This window comes from Panthera pardus, unplaced genomic scaffold, assembly GCF_024362965.1.
Source record: "Panthera pardus isolate Hobbes unplaced genomic scaffold, ASM2436296v1 HiC_scaffold_7, whole genome shotgun sequence".
Classification (NCBI taxonomy): domain Eukaryota; kingdom Metazoa; phylum Chordata; class Mammalia; order Carnivora; family Felidae; genus Panthera; species Panthera pardus.
This window is the reverse complement of record NW_026527002.1, coordinates 66,683,583-66,698,987: the sequence shown is the minus strand read 5'-3', so window position 1 is coordinate 66,698,987 and position 15,405 is coordinate 66,683,583. Positions and strand designations below refer to the sequence as shown.

The 15,405-nt window shown below is 42.4% G+C and overlaps 2 protein-coding genes across 6 annotated transcripts in view; one reads left to right on the top strand and one right to left on the bottom strand.

The window, feature by feature from the left end:
* Positions 1–2,735, bottom strand: part of TRMT12 (tRNA methyltransferase 12 homolog) — an 81,321-nt gene extending 78,586 nt beyond the window's left edge. The window contains exon 1 of the mRNA XM_053896481.1: positions 2,214–2,735. The gene's annotated coding sequence lies outside the window, so the exon portion shown is untranslated. The remainder of the gene's footprint in view (positions 1–2,213) is intronic.
* Positions 2,736–2,822: 87 nt separating this feature from the next.
* Positions 2,823–15,405, top strand: part of TMEM65 (transmembrane protein 65) — a 53,370-nt gene continuing 40,787 nt past the window's right edge. Inside the window, exon 1 of one of the 5 annotated variants that reach the window (XM_053896483.1) lies at positions 2,823–3,641. In XM_053896483.1, coding sequence (XP_053752458.1) covers positions 3,356–3,641 — 286 coding nt within the window. In that variant the 5' untranslated portion in view covers positions 2,823–3,355. The remainder of the gene's footprint in view (positions 3,642–15,405) is intronic. The other 4 variants (XM_053896482.1, XM_019459900.2, XM_019459901.2 and 1 more) reach the window with 4 other exon arrangements.

Below are 15,405 nucleotides of genomic sequence, written 5' to 3'. Positions count from 1 at the left end.
TCTGAAGCAGGCTCTGTGTGTACAGCAGAGAGCCTGATGTGGGGCTCAAACTCATGAACCGTGAGATCATGACCTGAGCTGAAGGCAGACATGTAACCGACTGAGCCACCCAGGTGCCCCATTCATCAATTTAGAAGAGAGTGGGAAGCAAGGGGAAAGAGATGGGGTAGATAAACAAGCTTAGGATAGCAGGGCGGAAGACCAGAGTATCTGAATTTTGTTTTCTGCAGTGTTCCTATGTACACTATGCAGTGTTCCTATGTCCTCTGCTGTGCCAGTCTTCTCTGCAGATGGTGTGGTTGTAAGGACCAGAGCGGAAAGTAAGAGAGAGGGGCCTGGAACCAACAGATTATCTGTTCTGTCAGAGAGATGAAGGAGCAAGTGTGTCTGGTCATTATTAGCTGACTGAGTAGCGAGGGGTCTATCTGCTTTTCTTTTCTTTTTTTTAAATTTTTTAATGTTTTATTTATATTTGAGAGAGAGAGAGAGAGACAGACAGAGACTGAGTAGGGGAGGGGCAGAGAAAGAGGGAGACACAGAATCCAAAGCAGGCTCCAGGCTCTGAGCCATTAGCACAGAGCCCGATGCGGGGCTCAGACTTGTGAACCGCGACATCATGACCTGAGCCGAAGTCGGACGCTCAACCAACTGAGCCACCCAGGCACCCCCATCTGCTTTTCTTGTACAGACTACACAAGGCCGCAATGGGGCTATAATGGGTGTCACTAGTGAGTGGCCAATTTAGTTGTCAGTCTAGAGGTAGTATAATCTCTACCTTATTAATGTTTAAAGTTCACTTGGTCTATCTCTTTCTATCTAAAGTAGCACTTTCATTTGTTCCATCCTTTTTATCTATGATCAACACGTATCTATTTATCCTATGTGTAATGTCTCAGAAGCAAATTGTGTCCACTTTTTAGTTTCTTATTTTCTACAGCAGACTTGAACAATCATAAATCATACAGCAAACACATTACAACAAGCCCCTAGAACAAGCACTTAGATCAGGTTTGTGATGTTCCACTTACTGGCTCAAGCAAGTCACATAGCTAAGCCCAATGTGGGACAGGTCTACACAAGGGAATGGACACCATAAGACATGATTCACTTGGACCACCATTGTAATAATGTACCACTAACACAGCTAGGCAATGGTTGATCCAGTTGTCAAACTTTCAACAATCTGTTTCTGGAGCCCCCACACACAACTGGTGTCCTCGAGGCTGTTAGGAACTGGCACTTAGTCAAGAGCTTCTCCAAACCTCACTTCCCAGGCCCCACCCCAAGCCCAATGAATCAGAATCTCTTGAGGGGTAACAGATACAGGAGAGAAGGCGGTGGTACTCCCCAAAACTTCAGACTGAAATAACTCCGCAGAGGATTCCAGCACAGAGGGTTTCAAAAACAAGACAGTCTCAATACGCAACTTCATTTCCCACAGAGCACATTCTTCTTTTTTTTTTTTTTAAGTAATCCCTACACCCAATGTGGGGCTAGAACTCATGACCACAAGATCAAGGGTCGCATGTTCTTCTGAGCCAGCCAGACACCCTTCACAGAGCACATTTTTAACTGTCATAATTACAGCAGAGATGCTGCCTTGAAATTTTTTTTAAAATAATTTTAATGTTTAAGTTAGCAGTGGTTCTCAAACTTTTGTGTGCAGCCATATTAACGGGGGTGGGGTGGGGTGGGGAGGGAGGCTTGTTAAAGCACAGATGATTGCCCAACCCTCGGTTTCTGATTCAAGGGGTTTAGAGCTGACTAGGGAAATCTGCATACCTTACAAGCTCTGCTGTGGGGAACCACACTTTGAGAACCACTGAGAGCAGTAGGATGATTTAGTGATAACACTGACTCACGTTGAAATATTGCACTTCCATGATTATAGCACATTTACGACATACAAGGTCTTGGGCTGGTGCCACAGCGGATACGATAAGGATAAGATTTGGATCTTGATTGCGCTTGAGCAGATTTACTCTTTAAGTGGATCTATTCTCTAAGACAGGAAGCCTAAGTATCATTAGATAGGTTCGGATAAAGGGGCAATCTCCTTTCTTTGGAGGAGACAAAGGTAAGGCTGGAGTAGGAGACCCTTCGAGCTGGGTCCTGAAAGAGAACTAGGTCCTGGACACGTGGAAAACAGTGTTGCATTACAGGATTCTTTTCGCCTCGGCGAAGAGAAAAACAAAAACAAAAACAAAACAAACCTTGACAAACACCCGGAAAAGGTCTGACATTCTTGCCTCCCGCTCCAGCATTAACGATCTGCAAGCTGCTGGCATCAGAACGAGGAAGCGTGTTTTCCGTGTCACGGCCTCGGTCTCAAACCCTGGCCTCGCCCTCTCCCTTTGGAGCTCCCAGAGCGGGTGCCTCAAAGACTGGAAGGAGTGTCTGGCCGAGGCCTCAGTGGGCGGTGCCTTGCCAAAGGGCGCGGCTTAGGCGCTTCAATCCTCAAAAGCCTGAGCAGGACGGTGCGACGACCCCCGAGAAGTGGCGAGGCCCGTGCCTGGCGAGAGGGGCCGCACGCAGCGGCACCGTTCACAACGAGCCCCAGGTTTACGCATGGCGCTAGGACGGGCCGGTGGCAGCGGCACTACCCTGTCGAGCAAGAACTCCAGAGCTGTTTCTCCCCGTTCTTTGCGTTGGACTTAAGGGTGGCGGACGCCAGCACAGAGGACGCGAGCCCTCGGTTCCTCCACCGTCACGCACCGAAAGGGGCGGGGACTCTTGTGCACCCTCCTAACTCTGGAGAGAGCACAGCCCGGGAGCCTGCGGACTGCGCCTGCGCGGCCCCGCCCCACCCCCTCGCCCCGCCCTGTTAGCCCTTATACCGCCGCTAGGGGTATCGGTGCTGCTGCGGCCTGAGAGCGCGGCGGCTTTGAGGGCGCGGGAGCCGTAACGAGCGCCGGCGAGGGCAGGCAAGAGGGTGGGAAAGCCGGCGGGAGCGGAGGGCGGCGCCGGAGGAGGGCGGCGCGTGGCTGACTCATCCCTCTGGAAGATCTAACTGACGGAGACAAACCCTCGTCAAACCCGCCCGCCCGCGCCACCCCTCCTCAGCCGGGAGGCGCCCGCCCGCACCGCCCACCCGCCCTCTCCCGGCCCGGCAGCCTCGGAGAAAGTTTTTCTCGCCGGAGGGACCCGAGCCGCCGCGGGCCTTTCGGAAGAGAAGGGGGACGGGAAAGGAGGCGACCGCCGCGCGGGCCCGGGGAGTGCATGGTGCCCGGCGCCTCGGCTGCCAGTCAGGAGGACATCGGGGCGGGGTCGGGCTGAGCCGAGCTCCTTCTTCCCCCCGCCTCGCCAGAAATCGCTCTCCCGGACTGCCGCGGGGGTCCCCGCTCCTCAGCCCGCCATGTCCCGGCTGCTGCCGCTGCTGAGGAGCCGGACCGCGAGCAGCTTGAGGCCGGGCCCGGCCGCCGCGCCCCGCCAGCCGTCCTGGTGCTGCTGCGGGCGGGGGCTGCTGGCGCTCTCGGCCCCCGGCGGCTCCCGGGGGCTGGGCACCCACCCCAAGAAGGAGCCCATGGAAGCGCTGAACACGGCGCAGGGCGCGCGCGACTTCATCTACAGCCTGCACTCCACCGAGAGGAGCTGCCTGCTCAAGGAGCTGCACCGCTTCGAGTCCATTGCCATCGCCCAAGGTAAGGGGCGAGTGAGGGGCGAGCCCGGGGCCCGGCGTCCCCATCCCGCGGCCTGCGCCCCTGGAGCCCTCCAGCCCCTCGGCCCGCCCCCACCCCCCTCGCCCGACTGGCCTCGCGCCTGGGACGTCCGGGCCCGGGAGGGGGGGGGTTACTTTCCGCCTCCTGAGTGTCCCCAGGGCAGGTAGGACAGGAGCAGATCGTGCCAGGCAGCCAGGACCAACGCTTGGCTGGTTCCTCCCCAGCCTCAGAGGCCGGAGCTTCAGCCCAGATTGTCAAACGATTCTGTTTCGGTTGTGCTTTGATTTATTGTGCGCCTCCCCTCCCCAGCCCTCCTGTCCCCCCTAAGCCCTTGCTGCTTTCTTGTGAACGTGCAGCTACGCAGGTGCATGCCGTGCCTGCTCGGAAAGCGCTACCAAAACCCGAGAGGCAGGAAGAAACTTTCTTGAAAGGTTATCCAACCAAGCTGTACGGGTGTCCAAAAGAAGGGATATTGCTTCCTAAGGCAGAGATGCTCTCAGCTGTGTGATTGCACACACTTCTAGTTGTATTAAACAGCCAAAGGAAACATTTTCCTGGGAAATGGAAAGAATGAATCAAACCAGCAACTGCAGATACATAACTTGCAAGCCCGTATAGGTTCGGCGCTGCACAAGTTCAACGCCAGTTGTTTCCCCAGAGGTTGAAAGAATGTAGTAAGAATGTATTTTTCTGGGAATCTGTGGCTCTACAATAAAAAGCAGACTTCTGCTTTAAAGTAATGTGGAATGGTGAAAGCAAAGCTATTTTTAAGCTAACATGTTAAAAAAGGATATTTTTAAAAACGAGTGCAGAGTGCTGTAGGTCAGAATTTGAGAGCAGGTGAAAAAAAAAGCTAATTCAGAAAATCAGAAGGATGAAAGGACTAAATGATTAATTCCATATTAAAATATGTTTGCAATTTGAATACAGTAGTACAGACAAAATACATAATACAGACAAAATATATAGCTATTTTATTTCACATTACGATGTGTTTGACATTTTTTAGCAAGTTTACCTCCCCCACCCTGCCAAAATTGGTAGCTGCGTAAACATCCCATAGATTCCGAAGTTTAAAGTACATTGATTGAAACATGGCATTTGATTAGCCAGAGGCACTTGAAAGTGCTTCTTGGGCCAATAATACAGGAATGGAAGAAAGTCCTATAAGTATGACTTATCTATACTGCTTCTTCAGAAACTTTCTCTTGTGCCTTTGAACTGCTTTTTTTTCTACATTCAGGGAATTGCAGATCAATTTATAGTACTGGATATTCCAAACAATGTCCACCCCTAGTGCATTTATAGGAGAAATGTAACTTCATAATCAGTTCAGTTATTAAATGTGTAACCATGCCATTATATGAAATAATAATCAAATACTAGTTATTTGTAAGGTGTGTTTGTATTCATTGTGTGGTTTAAGATATTCAGTTCTGAAAATGTGCTCCTGGGAGAATACAGACAGTCATATATGCTGGAACATTAATATCAGGAATGTTTTCTCCATGGGCAGCACTTTTGAACATATATTTGGCCTAGTCTAAGTAACTTCTTAGAAATTCTTCTGCGTTAACATTGCTACAAGTTTCAAGGGCCTTATTAATATAATTTTATGATAATTCTTGAAAAGCATATCCTGTGATACAACTGGGTAAATTTTACCTGATGCCTTATTGTTTTAGCACATGGCAGTCGGATGGCAGTGGAGATGCTACATTCTCCTGGGAAGATAATTTTAAATTTGACGTGGTTTTAAGTATTTGAGAAAGGACCTATAAACTTCGGTCAGTGGAGGTTACTTAGCATCAGTTAAACTGAATCAGTATGGAAGTTATAGGAGAAAGAAGTCAGTAATTTGTCTCTTTTGTTCAAGATAAAAAGGGAAAGGTATAGGAAGTGATGCGGTAGTCAAATGCTTGTCTCCTGTTCATAAGCTAAAGAACTTCAAAGTTTAAATCAACTGTTTTTGCCAGTATTGATGACTAAATCATTGCTCTTTGACTCAGATGATACTTACTGATGCTGCTGCTTTAATTTTTAGTGCAGTCTTAGTGTTCCTTATTGTGTTCAATATCAATATATACAGTTCCTATGGAGATCAGTGAAATCATTTTTCCCCAAATGAGTAACTCCCATGTTTTTCTTTTATTGTTACTTTTTGAATCTTTTTTTTTTTAATTATTATTTTTTTAATTTTTTTTCAACGTTTTTTATTTATTTTTGGGACAGAGAGAGACAGAGTATGAACGGGGGAGGGGCAGAGAGAGAGGGAGACACAGAATCGGAAACAGGCTCCAGGCTCCGAGCCATCAGCCCAGAGCCCGACGCGGGGCTCGAACTCACGGACCGCGAGATCGTGACCTGGCTGAAGTCGGACGCTTAACCGACTGCGCCACCCAGGCGCCCCTTGAATCTTTTTAAATACCTGATTCATGTACTAAATGTATGTGTACTAAACATACTTTCTATTAAATAAATTATGTTAAAAGGACTGTTTCTTGTTATAGGAAGTCTTATGTGTTCTTGGAAAGTGTGCTTGTATAATGGAAAGAAGTGTTTTGGATTTGGTGTGGAAACATTACAGGAAAAAATCATCTATGCTTTGATATGGCAGTGGAATCTGTTGTTGAAATTTGGTACATTTGCCCTCATCGTTCTTAGTGCTTATCAGTAGACATGTGATACGATCTGTGACAAGATAAAGCTTTACATGATTCTAGATAGATAAGATGAGCTGTGTGGGATGTCTTATCATAGTTAAATAGGCTATTGTGATTTTCAAATTACAAAATGATTTCCTTCTCAGTTTTAAAAAAGTTGATGTTGTGTTCTCAATGTACATGCTCAACCTAATCTCTCTTCTTCTAGAGACAGTCCATATTTTCCCGATAATTCTCTGTTGGTTCATTGTTTTTATGACAGGACTGGCAAGCTGACATTAGTATAGTTGCCTTTCAATCTTAGCCAAGAGTTTTAAAGCAAATTTGTCTTTTAAATTTTTGCAATTATTATTTCTATTCATAGTTGTTTTTTGTTTTTGTTTTTAACTTTCAAAACATATGAGTTGGTTTTTGAAGGACAGGCGATGCTCATTTTATTAGTTATACATTATTGTGTAAAACATAGTGGCTTAAAACAAACATGTTTTTTCTCAAAGTTTCTGGGGATCAGGAATCTTGAATCAGCTTTGTGGCATGTTTCTGACGGGGTATCTCATGAAGTTATACTCAAGCTTTTATTTTTATTTTTTGTAATCAAGTTTTTAGCTGGGCCTGCATCAGCTGAAGTCTTGCCTAGGGCTGGAGGATGCATTTTCAAGAAGGCTCACTCACGTGGCTGTGGGCTGGAAGTCTCAGTTTCCTGCCCTGTGGGCCTCACTACAGTCTAAGTGTTCTCAAGACATGGAAGCTGGTCTCCTCCAAGAATGAGTGATGGGAGGCAGAGAGAGGGCGCCTAAGCTGGAAGCCACAATCTTTCATAACCCAGTCTTAGAAGAGAGAGTCCATTTATTTTGTCCTGGTACATTGTGGGAAGGTGCCATACATGGTGCAAATACCTGGAGGTAGAAATCACTGGGGTCCACCTTGGAGGCTGCCTTCCGCACTTACTTAAAAGTGTTATAACTAATGTTTATTGGAGAATTACACAGCAAGATAAGAACTGGGTTTGGGGAAGGCACAATGAAAGATAACTGAAAAAAAAAGGAGCTTCTTAGGGAATTATTTTTGTTAAATGTTTACTCCAGGTACTTTTTAAAATGAGATTTCTTTTACATAATAGTAGATAAGAAATGTATGGAGGTGAAAAGAGCAGTTTTTCTATTAATGTTAGATCTTAATCACTTGCATTTTTTTTCTATTTCTCTGTATAAGTGGTAATTGTGTATGTTTTAAATTTGCTTTTTTTTTTTGGCTATTTATCTACATCCATATAGATACACCATATAATTCTAAACTTCAATCTTATAGTTCTCATCTTTTGTGGATATTCATTTAAGGTAGGATGTTTCATTGTGAGAACTTGTCATATACAACAAGAGGCTTTTGGCAGAATGAAAGGCCAAAAGATTAAAATCTGATATTAAAGTGGATACCGAGAATGCTTAAAAACAAGACTTTTTTCATGGAGTTCTGATTCACTGGGGATCTTGGACTCTTAACAAGAGTATCCCCGTTTTTCTCCGCCCATGGTTATGTGAGAAAGTAGCAACTCAGCTAAGCTATTGGTTTCTGGGATGAATTGGAGATAATTGTGGCTTTTGCTCAAAGAGAATAAAAAAAGGGCAAGAAAAACCTTTCATATTCCAAATTAAGATGTATGAATAAATATATTTCAGAGGCTTGGTTGAAATGGTAAAAGAAGAATAAGGGAGGTGTAGCCCAAACTAGACCCAGCAAGAGAGGAAGAACCGGGATGGGGATATGAATTGTGAATTGAGTCAAGAGAATTGAAAGATCTCTAATAAGCTGAGAGCTGCTGAGGCTGCTTTTCCTCCTCCTCCTCCTCCTCCTTCTCCTCCTCCTCCTCCTTCTCCTCCTCCTTCTCCTCCTCCTCCTCCTCCTTCTCCTCCTCCTCCTCCTTCTCCTCCTCCTTCTCCTCCTCCTCCTCCTCCTCCTCCTCCTCCTCCTCCTCCTCCTCCTTCTCCTCCTCCTTCTTCTTTGCCTTCATCTTCTCCTTCTTGTTCGCCTGAGACCTTCTATATCTTGGGCCCAGATAAGTTATGAAGCTTTGCTATAATCTGTTATTTACCAATATAGAAAGAGCCTAGTTACAGCAGTATATTCCAACAAAACTTAATTCTGAACACTTTAGAATTACTGGCATAATGGAGTAATCTTATCACTGGGGATTATTGCCAGCAGAACATAGCTAACATAATAGGATTTTTTTCTTCCATTATAAAATGTATATATGCTGTTTGACAATCTCTAATCATCACTCATATATAACTGGATGTTCAGGGTTACGTGTGACTTAGAACAATAACTGTTCTCTTATATTTCATGATTTTGCAGCTCAGGAATATAGGGAGGGCTTGGCTGGATGACTTTGTTTCATGTGGTGTCTGTGGAGGTCCCTCCGTAAATTTCAGCTGGTAGATGTGCTGGTGGCAGGGTCCAAGATGGTTTTACTCACATGCCTGGTACTTTGGTGGAGGTGGCTGGAAGCTGGCTCATCTGGAATGGTCGACCAGAGTAGATGCGCATGACCTCACTAGCACAACATTCTCGGGGAGACTGTAGTACTTATATGATTGGTCATGACTCACAGAGAAAAAGTTGCAAGAGGGTTATCTATGTAGAAGCTGTAAGACTTTGTATTAGTTTTCTGTTGCTGCTGTAACAAATCACAAATTTATTGGCTTAAAACAACACAAATTTATTCTCTTAGAGTTCTAGAAGTCTGAAGTCCAAAATGAGATTTAAGGGGCCAAAATAAGTGTCAGCAAGGCTCAGTCCTTCTAGAGGCTCCAGGAGAGAATCTGTTCCTTGTCTCTTCCAGCTTGCAGTATTCCTTGGTTCCTGACCACATCATTCTAAATCTCTGCTTTGGTTGACACATCATCTCCTTCATTTACCTTTTTGCTTCCTCCATATAGGACCTGCAAGATTACATTTAGGGTCCTCCTGGATAATCCAGGGTAATCTCACTCTTTCAGAATCCTTAATTTAGTGACACCTGCAAAATCTCTTCTGCCATATAAAATAAGGTACTCACAGGTTAGAGGATTAGGATGTGGACATTTTTGGGAGACATTATTTAGCCTACCACAGACTTGTTATGACCTAGTCTTGGAAGTTCCAGAATGTCATTTCTGCTGCATGTTGTTGGTTAAGCATATCGCTAGAAGTCTAGATTCAGGGAAGAGAAATCAGGAGGTATTCTATGTACGTGACCATGCCTAATTGTAGTTTATTCCTTTATATCAGTATGTTAAAAAAATTAATCATTTCTGTTGGAAATCTTTTATCTTTCTCTATTAATGCATACAATTAACATGCCAGGTATTTGTTTAAGACTTTAGAACATTCATTCTTGTACTGAGTGGTAGTACAGTGATTCATTTTATAAGATGTAGAGGACTCCTTCTGTATCAAGATTTCTCAGCCTTGGGCAGTACTGACATTTTGGGCTGGACAATTCTTTGTTGTGGGAACTGTCCTCTACCTGGGGTGTTTAGCAACATCTCTGTCCTCTACCCACTAGATGCCAATAGTGCCCACCCACCTTCCTCACCCCTAGTGTGTCAAGCAAACGTTTCTCCAGACATTGCCACATGTTCCCTGGAGGAGACTGTGGGTCGAGGAAAGGAGAGGAGTGTAGCAAAATTGCCCTGGTTGAGAGCCATTGCTTTATATGAAATGCTATATGGCTGTTTCTTCTTCAGTCCTCTGCGTTCTCTCTCCTCTTCTTTTATCCATTGGTACTTGCTATTATCAGTGTATTATCTTTGCTTCAAGCTTATTGCTTTATTATACATTTATTTTTCTTTGGATAAGGACAGAGAAGTAACTCCTCACCTCCTTATCAACTCCTCACCTCTCTATCAAATAAAATGAGTTTTATGATAACTGTTTTCCTTGATTGTGGTACCTCTTAACTTCTAAATTCTTGACCAAATTCTAAATATTAGATGTTTAGAAAATATGGCTTCAGAAAAGCGAAACCCTGCTTCAGTTTAATTCACCAGTCATTAATTTTGTGGTGTCTGTTTTAGTAATCTCAGTAGTCACATATTGCTTAATTTTTGTGTCAATTATGACAAGCAAATTTTTATAAACAATTTTGTGAATAGGAAAATTGGAATAATAGATCTGCAATTTATAGGGCCATCTAGAAAGGTAGGTAGAACTAAATGGATGATCTCGTGTGTTGGGGATGATCTGATATTGAACCATTATTAGTGAAGATTGTTTCAGTTTTTCTAAAAATAGTGATGAGTTTGCATAACCACACTCTTGTCTGGTTTTCTTTGGCAGGTCATAGTGTAAAAGTAACTGGAACAAATAGGGACTAAATCCCTGAGTGTAGATTTTATTAGCATCTTTCTCAATTCAGCTGAATTAATTACAATGTAGATTTATAGGATTCTGTCTAGCCTTGTCTTTGACTCATTGGTTTATGTCTATCTTAAGTTAATGAAAACAATCACTTAAGAACAAGTTGGTATATGTTAAAATATAATAAGTTAGTTACCCCAGATCATTTGGTAAATGAGAGACTCTTCTAGATAAAGGACTTTACAGGTAACAAGATGTCGTTCCCCTTAAGCTCTACTTTGATGGCTTTGGTGGTGACATATTTGAATGTATTGCATTATTCTCTACCTTAGTAAAAGTATAATGAGCACAATTTAGCTTCTACCAGATGCCGGTGTCTTTATATACTATACTCTAATGCTTCTTTGGGGGCTACTTCTGTTTGTAGGCATGTGAGTCATCACATCAAATGCCTCCAGAGCACTGTGCCATTGCAGTTGGCATGTTCTTTAGACTCTGTCACAGTGATGGTGAAATGTGTGGGGCTTATTTTGCCCCTCCTCCCGCTCCCTGGTGCCCTCAGACTTTTCTGTTCTCATTCATCTCTTGTGGTTCTGTTAAATTCTTTTCTACTACGTAAAGGAGGTCTGCTTCTTGATACCTCTGTTATTTTTTCTAATGTCTAGTCTTTGTCATTCTTCCGTAGTGTTTTTATTTTTTTCTTTCTGTTTCATTACCCCCCCCCCCCCCTTTTAGATACCTCTATGTTTCCCAGTAAGGTTTACTCCTGATAGACATTTCAAGGTCATTACACCACTGCTCTCTTTTGTCTTTTTAGCAAGCCAGTTGCATCTATCAAGTTGTTGTTAATCTTTTGACTCTTCAGCTCTCATATTGAAGATCTTGTGAGTATTTTTGTTAACGTCTGATTGTGGCTACTTAAAGGATTGTTGTCTTAAGAACATAAAAGGTAGTTAACTGAGACATTACTATTTTTAAAGTTTTAGGGAAATTTAAATTAGAATGGTGCCCTTTGTTTACATTTTCTGTCTTCTTTCTGAATTTTAGGGTAGATTATTCAGTACATTGTGTTATTAGAAACGTTTATAATTTTAAAAACAGTCTGGCATTTTGTGACTTAACTTCTGAATTTCTATTGTACAATAGTTCTTATATTTTATAGAAAACATCCTATTACTGCCACTATTGCTGTTGCTAACATCATCTTTATTACTGTTACTTAGCATTTGAGTATTTGTTATGTGCCATACTGAACTAAGTGAATTTTCATGTAATTATTTTGTTTATTTCTCTTAGAGAAGGAATTTTTTTTTTCTATAGACTAAGATACCTAGACTAGGAGTAGCTTGCCCAAGATCCTACAACCTGTGTGGCAGAGTAATTTTTAACTTGGCTTTATTTGTTTCTTACTATTGCACCTTTCTGGATATTCAGACTTGGGTTTTTTAACACACATTGGGAAAAAAAAGTAACACTTGAAATAATAAAAGTGACATATGCTGGTAACATATCTTAGTCTATCTTCTATATATTTGCACAGTATACAACATCAGTGCAAAAGCAAACATGGCATTGTTACTTTGAAAATAAGGGGAGTCAAAGTAAAATCAATATGCAAAAAAAGTTTATAAACATCTTAAAAAGTTTATAGGTGAGAATTTTGGCAGAGTTAGCAAACTAGTATTTGGGACTTCTGATGTAAATTTGTAAGCTTAATTTTAAAATTCCTTTAGTTTTTTTTTTTTTTAATTTTTTAATGTTTGTTTATTTTTGAGAGAGAGAGACCGTTAGCAGGGGAGGGGCAGAGAGAGAGGGAGACACAGAGTCTGAAGCAGGCTCCAGGCTCTGAGCTGTCAGCACAGAGCCCGACTCCGGGCTCAAACTTGTGGACCATGAGATCATTACCTGAGGGACCGTGAGATCATGACCTGAGCCGAAGCCGGTCACTCAAACAACTGAGCCACCCAGGCGCCCCTCCTTTAGGTTTTGTGAATGAGTTCTTGGATTTTTATTTTTAAATATGTAACATATTATTCATAGGAAAGCTTTCCAGCTTTGAAAATTTATTTATTTAGTAAATATTTGTTACTGTACCTACTATATAATGGATGCTGTGCTAGGTGTTGGGGGTACATCAGAGAATTGATTTGGCAAAATACTCATAAAGCTTACTATTTTGAGGAAGGAAAGATATGAGCAGTAAAGTAAATAAGCAAGATAATTGTTGATAGTGTGTACTATTAGATGAATAAACAGAATGACACTTGATTTGGATAAGATAATCCGGGAAGGCCTTTTTGTAGGTGATATTTAAGCTGAAAATAAAGGATTGAGGGAAAAGCTGTCATTCAGACAGCTGAAGGAAGAGCATTCTGAGAAGGAAAAGCAAATACCAAGACCCTGAGACAGGAAGAGGCTGCACGGTGTAGGGATTGACAGAGGGCAGACATAGGTGCAACATAAAGAACAAGGGGGAGCGTGGAATGAGAGGAGATAGGCAGGTAGGCAGAAGCAAGGTTCGTCAGGGCCTCTGTAGGTAAACCGTCTGAAGGCCATTCTTGGGTGTGAACATGAGAGTGAAGTAATGGAATTTCAAGAGCACTTGGATGCTTTTTGAGGCCAAATTAGAGGGTGCAAATGCATAAGCTAGGAGACCATTAGGAAGTTGTTGTAGCAGTTTAGTCTAGAGAAGTTGGTGGCTTAGACTAGGCAGCCATGGAGATGAAGAACAGGAGATGGATTCAAGATACATATTTGAGAGTGAACTGGTAGGACTGCTGATGAGTTGGAAAGGGACAGGTAATTAAGGGAAAGGAAACAGTAAGCGATGACTTAGGTTTCTGACTATAGTAACTGAATAAAAGGTGGTGCTATTAACTGCCAGGGAGAAGACTGGGGAAAAATAGATTAGGGGTGTGTGTGTGTGTTTGTGTGTGTGTGTGTGTTTTCACATAAACCTGGAATTCACAGGAGAAGTTTAGGCTACAGATGTAAGTGTGAGTGTTAACAGTTGTATATAGATTGCTACCTAGTCAGGGGAGAGAGGAAGGCACCAAAGGTGAGAGCCTAGGTCAGGGGTGGGGCCACAAGCAAATCTAGCCACCCACTTCTTGTAAATTAAGTTTATTGCAGTAGAGTTACACTCATTCATTTATGTATTGTCTATGGCTGCTTTGCACTAGAATGGCAGAGTTGAGTAGTTGTGACAGAGGCCATATGGCCCCCAAAGCCTACGATATTTAGAATCTGTTCCTTTACAGAAACTGTTTGCTGACCCTTGGATAGAGAAGAGGAAAAAAGTCCATAATTGAGACTGTGAAGCCCCAAAGTTTCAAAGTCAGAAGAGTAGGAGCCAGCAAAGAAAGCTGTGAGGAGGGGCGTCCAGTGAAATAGGAAAACCAAAGAGTTTTGAAGCCAAGAGAGAAACTGTTTCAAGAATGAGGAAATGACCTTCAATGATGTATGTTGCTGAGAGGGCAAGTAAGATAGAATTTGTTTACAAGGAGGTCACTGGCGACTTTGGAAAGATCTTTGGTGGGGGGACATACCTGAATAGGTTGAATAGAGAATTGGTTAAAATACTTCTTACTCTTAATTTTGGTACTAATCTTTTAGAAATTAAAAAAAGTATTTAGCTTCTTTACAGAACAGAGGTCGATCGGCAAATGTTTTGTAAAGGGCCAGATTGTAAAAATTTTAAGCTTTATCGGCCAAAAGGCAAAATTGAGGATATAGTATAGTATTTATATAAAAGAAAACAAAGTTCCACAGATATTTTTTTTGCTGGAGAAGTTAAAAATATAATAAAGTAACTACAATTTTGTAAAAATTTCTTAAAGTTTATTTATTTTGGGAGAGAGAGTGTGCGCACAAGCACTAGTGGGGGGAGAGGCAGAGAGAAGGAGAGGCAGAATTTCAAGCAGGCTGCACGTCATCAGGGCAGAGCCCGATGCAGGGCTCGAACCCTAAAACTGAGATCATGACCTGAGCTGAGATCAAGAGTCAGAGGCTTAACCGACTGCACCACCCAGGCGCCCCAGTACAATTTTTTTTTTAATACAGATCTTCTAATGAGGAAGGTGGAATTCTTTTGGGGGGATAACATTTGGTTGAATTGGGGTTCAATATTAGTGTCCCTCATTGTCAAAATTGATTGTAGATACCATGTGTTACTGCCAATCTGTAATAAGGTTTGACATATTTTGTCTTTGAAAATGTCTTTTTCACAAAGATAGGTACCTCCAAATACTGACATGAGTCTGTAAGCCTTTGACTTTAAATGAACATATTGATTGCTTAGAAGACTTTTATAGAATTCTGTTAGATTCTTCTCCTGATATTTGTCTTTTCACATTGTATATTAATCCCTTCCAGTTTGTGGTAGGCAGAAGCTTCTCAACTGCACACAGTTAAAAGGGTTTTGAAATACGGATCTTGCTCTGAGGTTTGTAGAATGCTGCTGGAATCGTGGTTTGAGCTAGGAAAATGAAACCGCTACATATTTGTGTGGAAATGAAGATCTTGCCTCTTTTAACTTTGAACAGTAAGGGAAGTATATAAAGCAGCTCAACATTACTTGTGATTCAAACATCATTAGTCTTCCAGTGACTACTTTGGTATATTTCATATTTAAATGCTGTTTGGGATTGAATTCATTAAGAAATATTTCCATGGCTACACCTAATTTCTGTAGCCATTCAGTGTTTAATAGTGGTTGAGGGCTGTTCTTCCAACTATTTAAA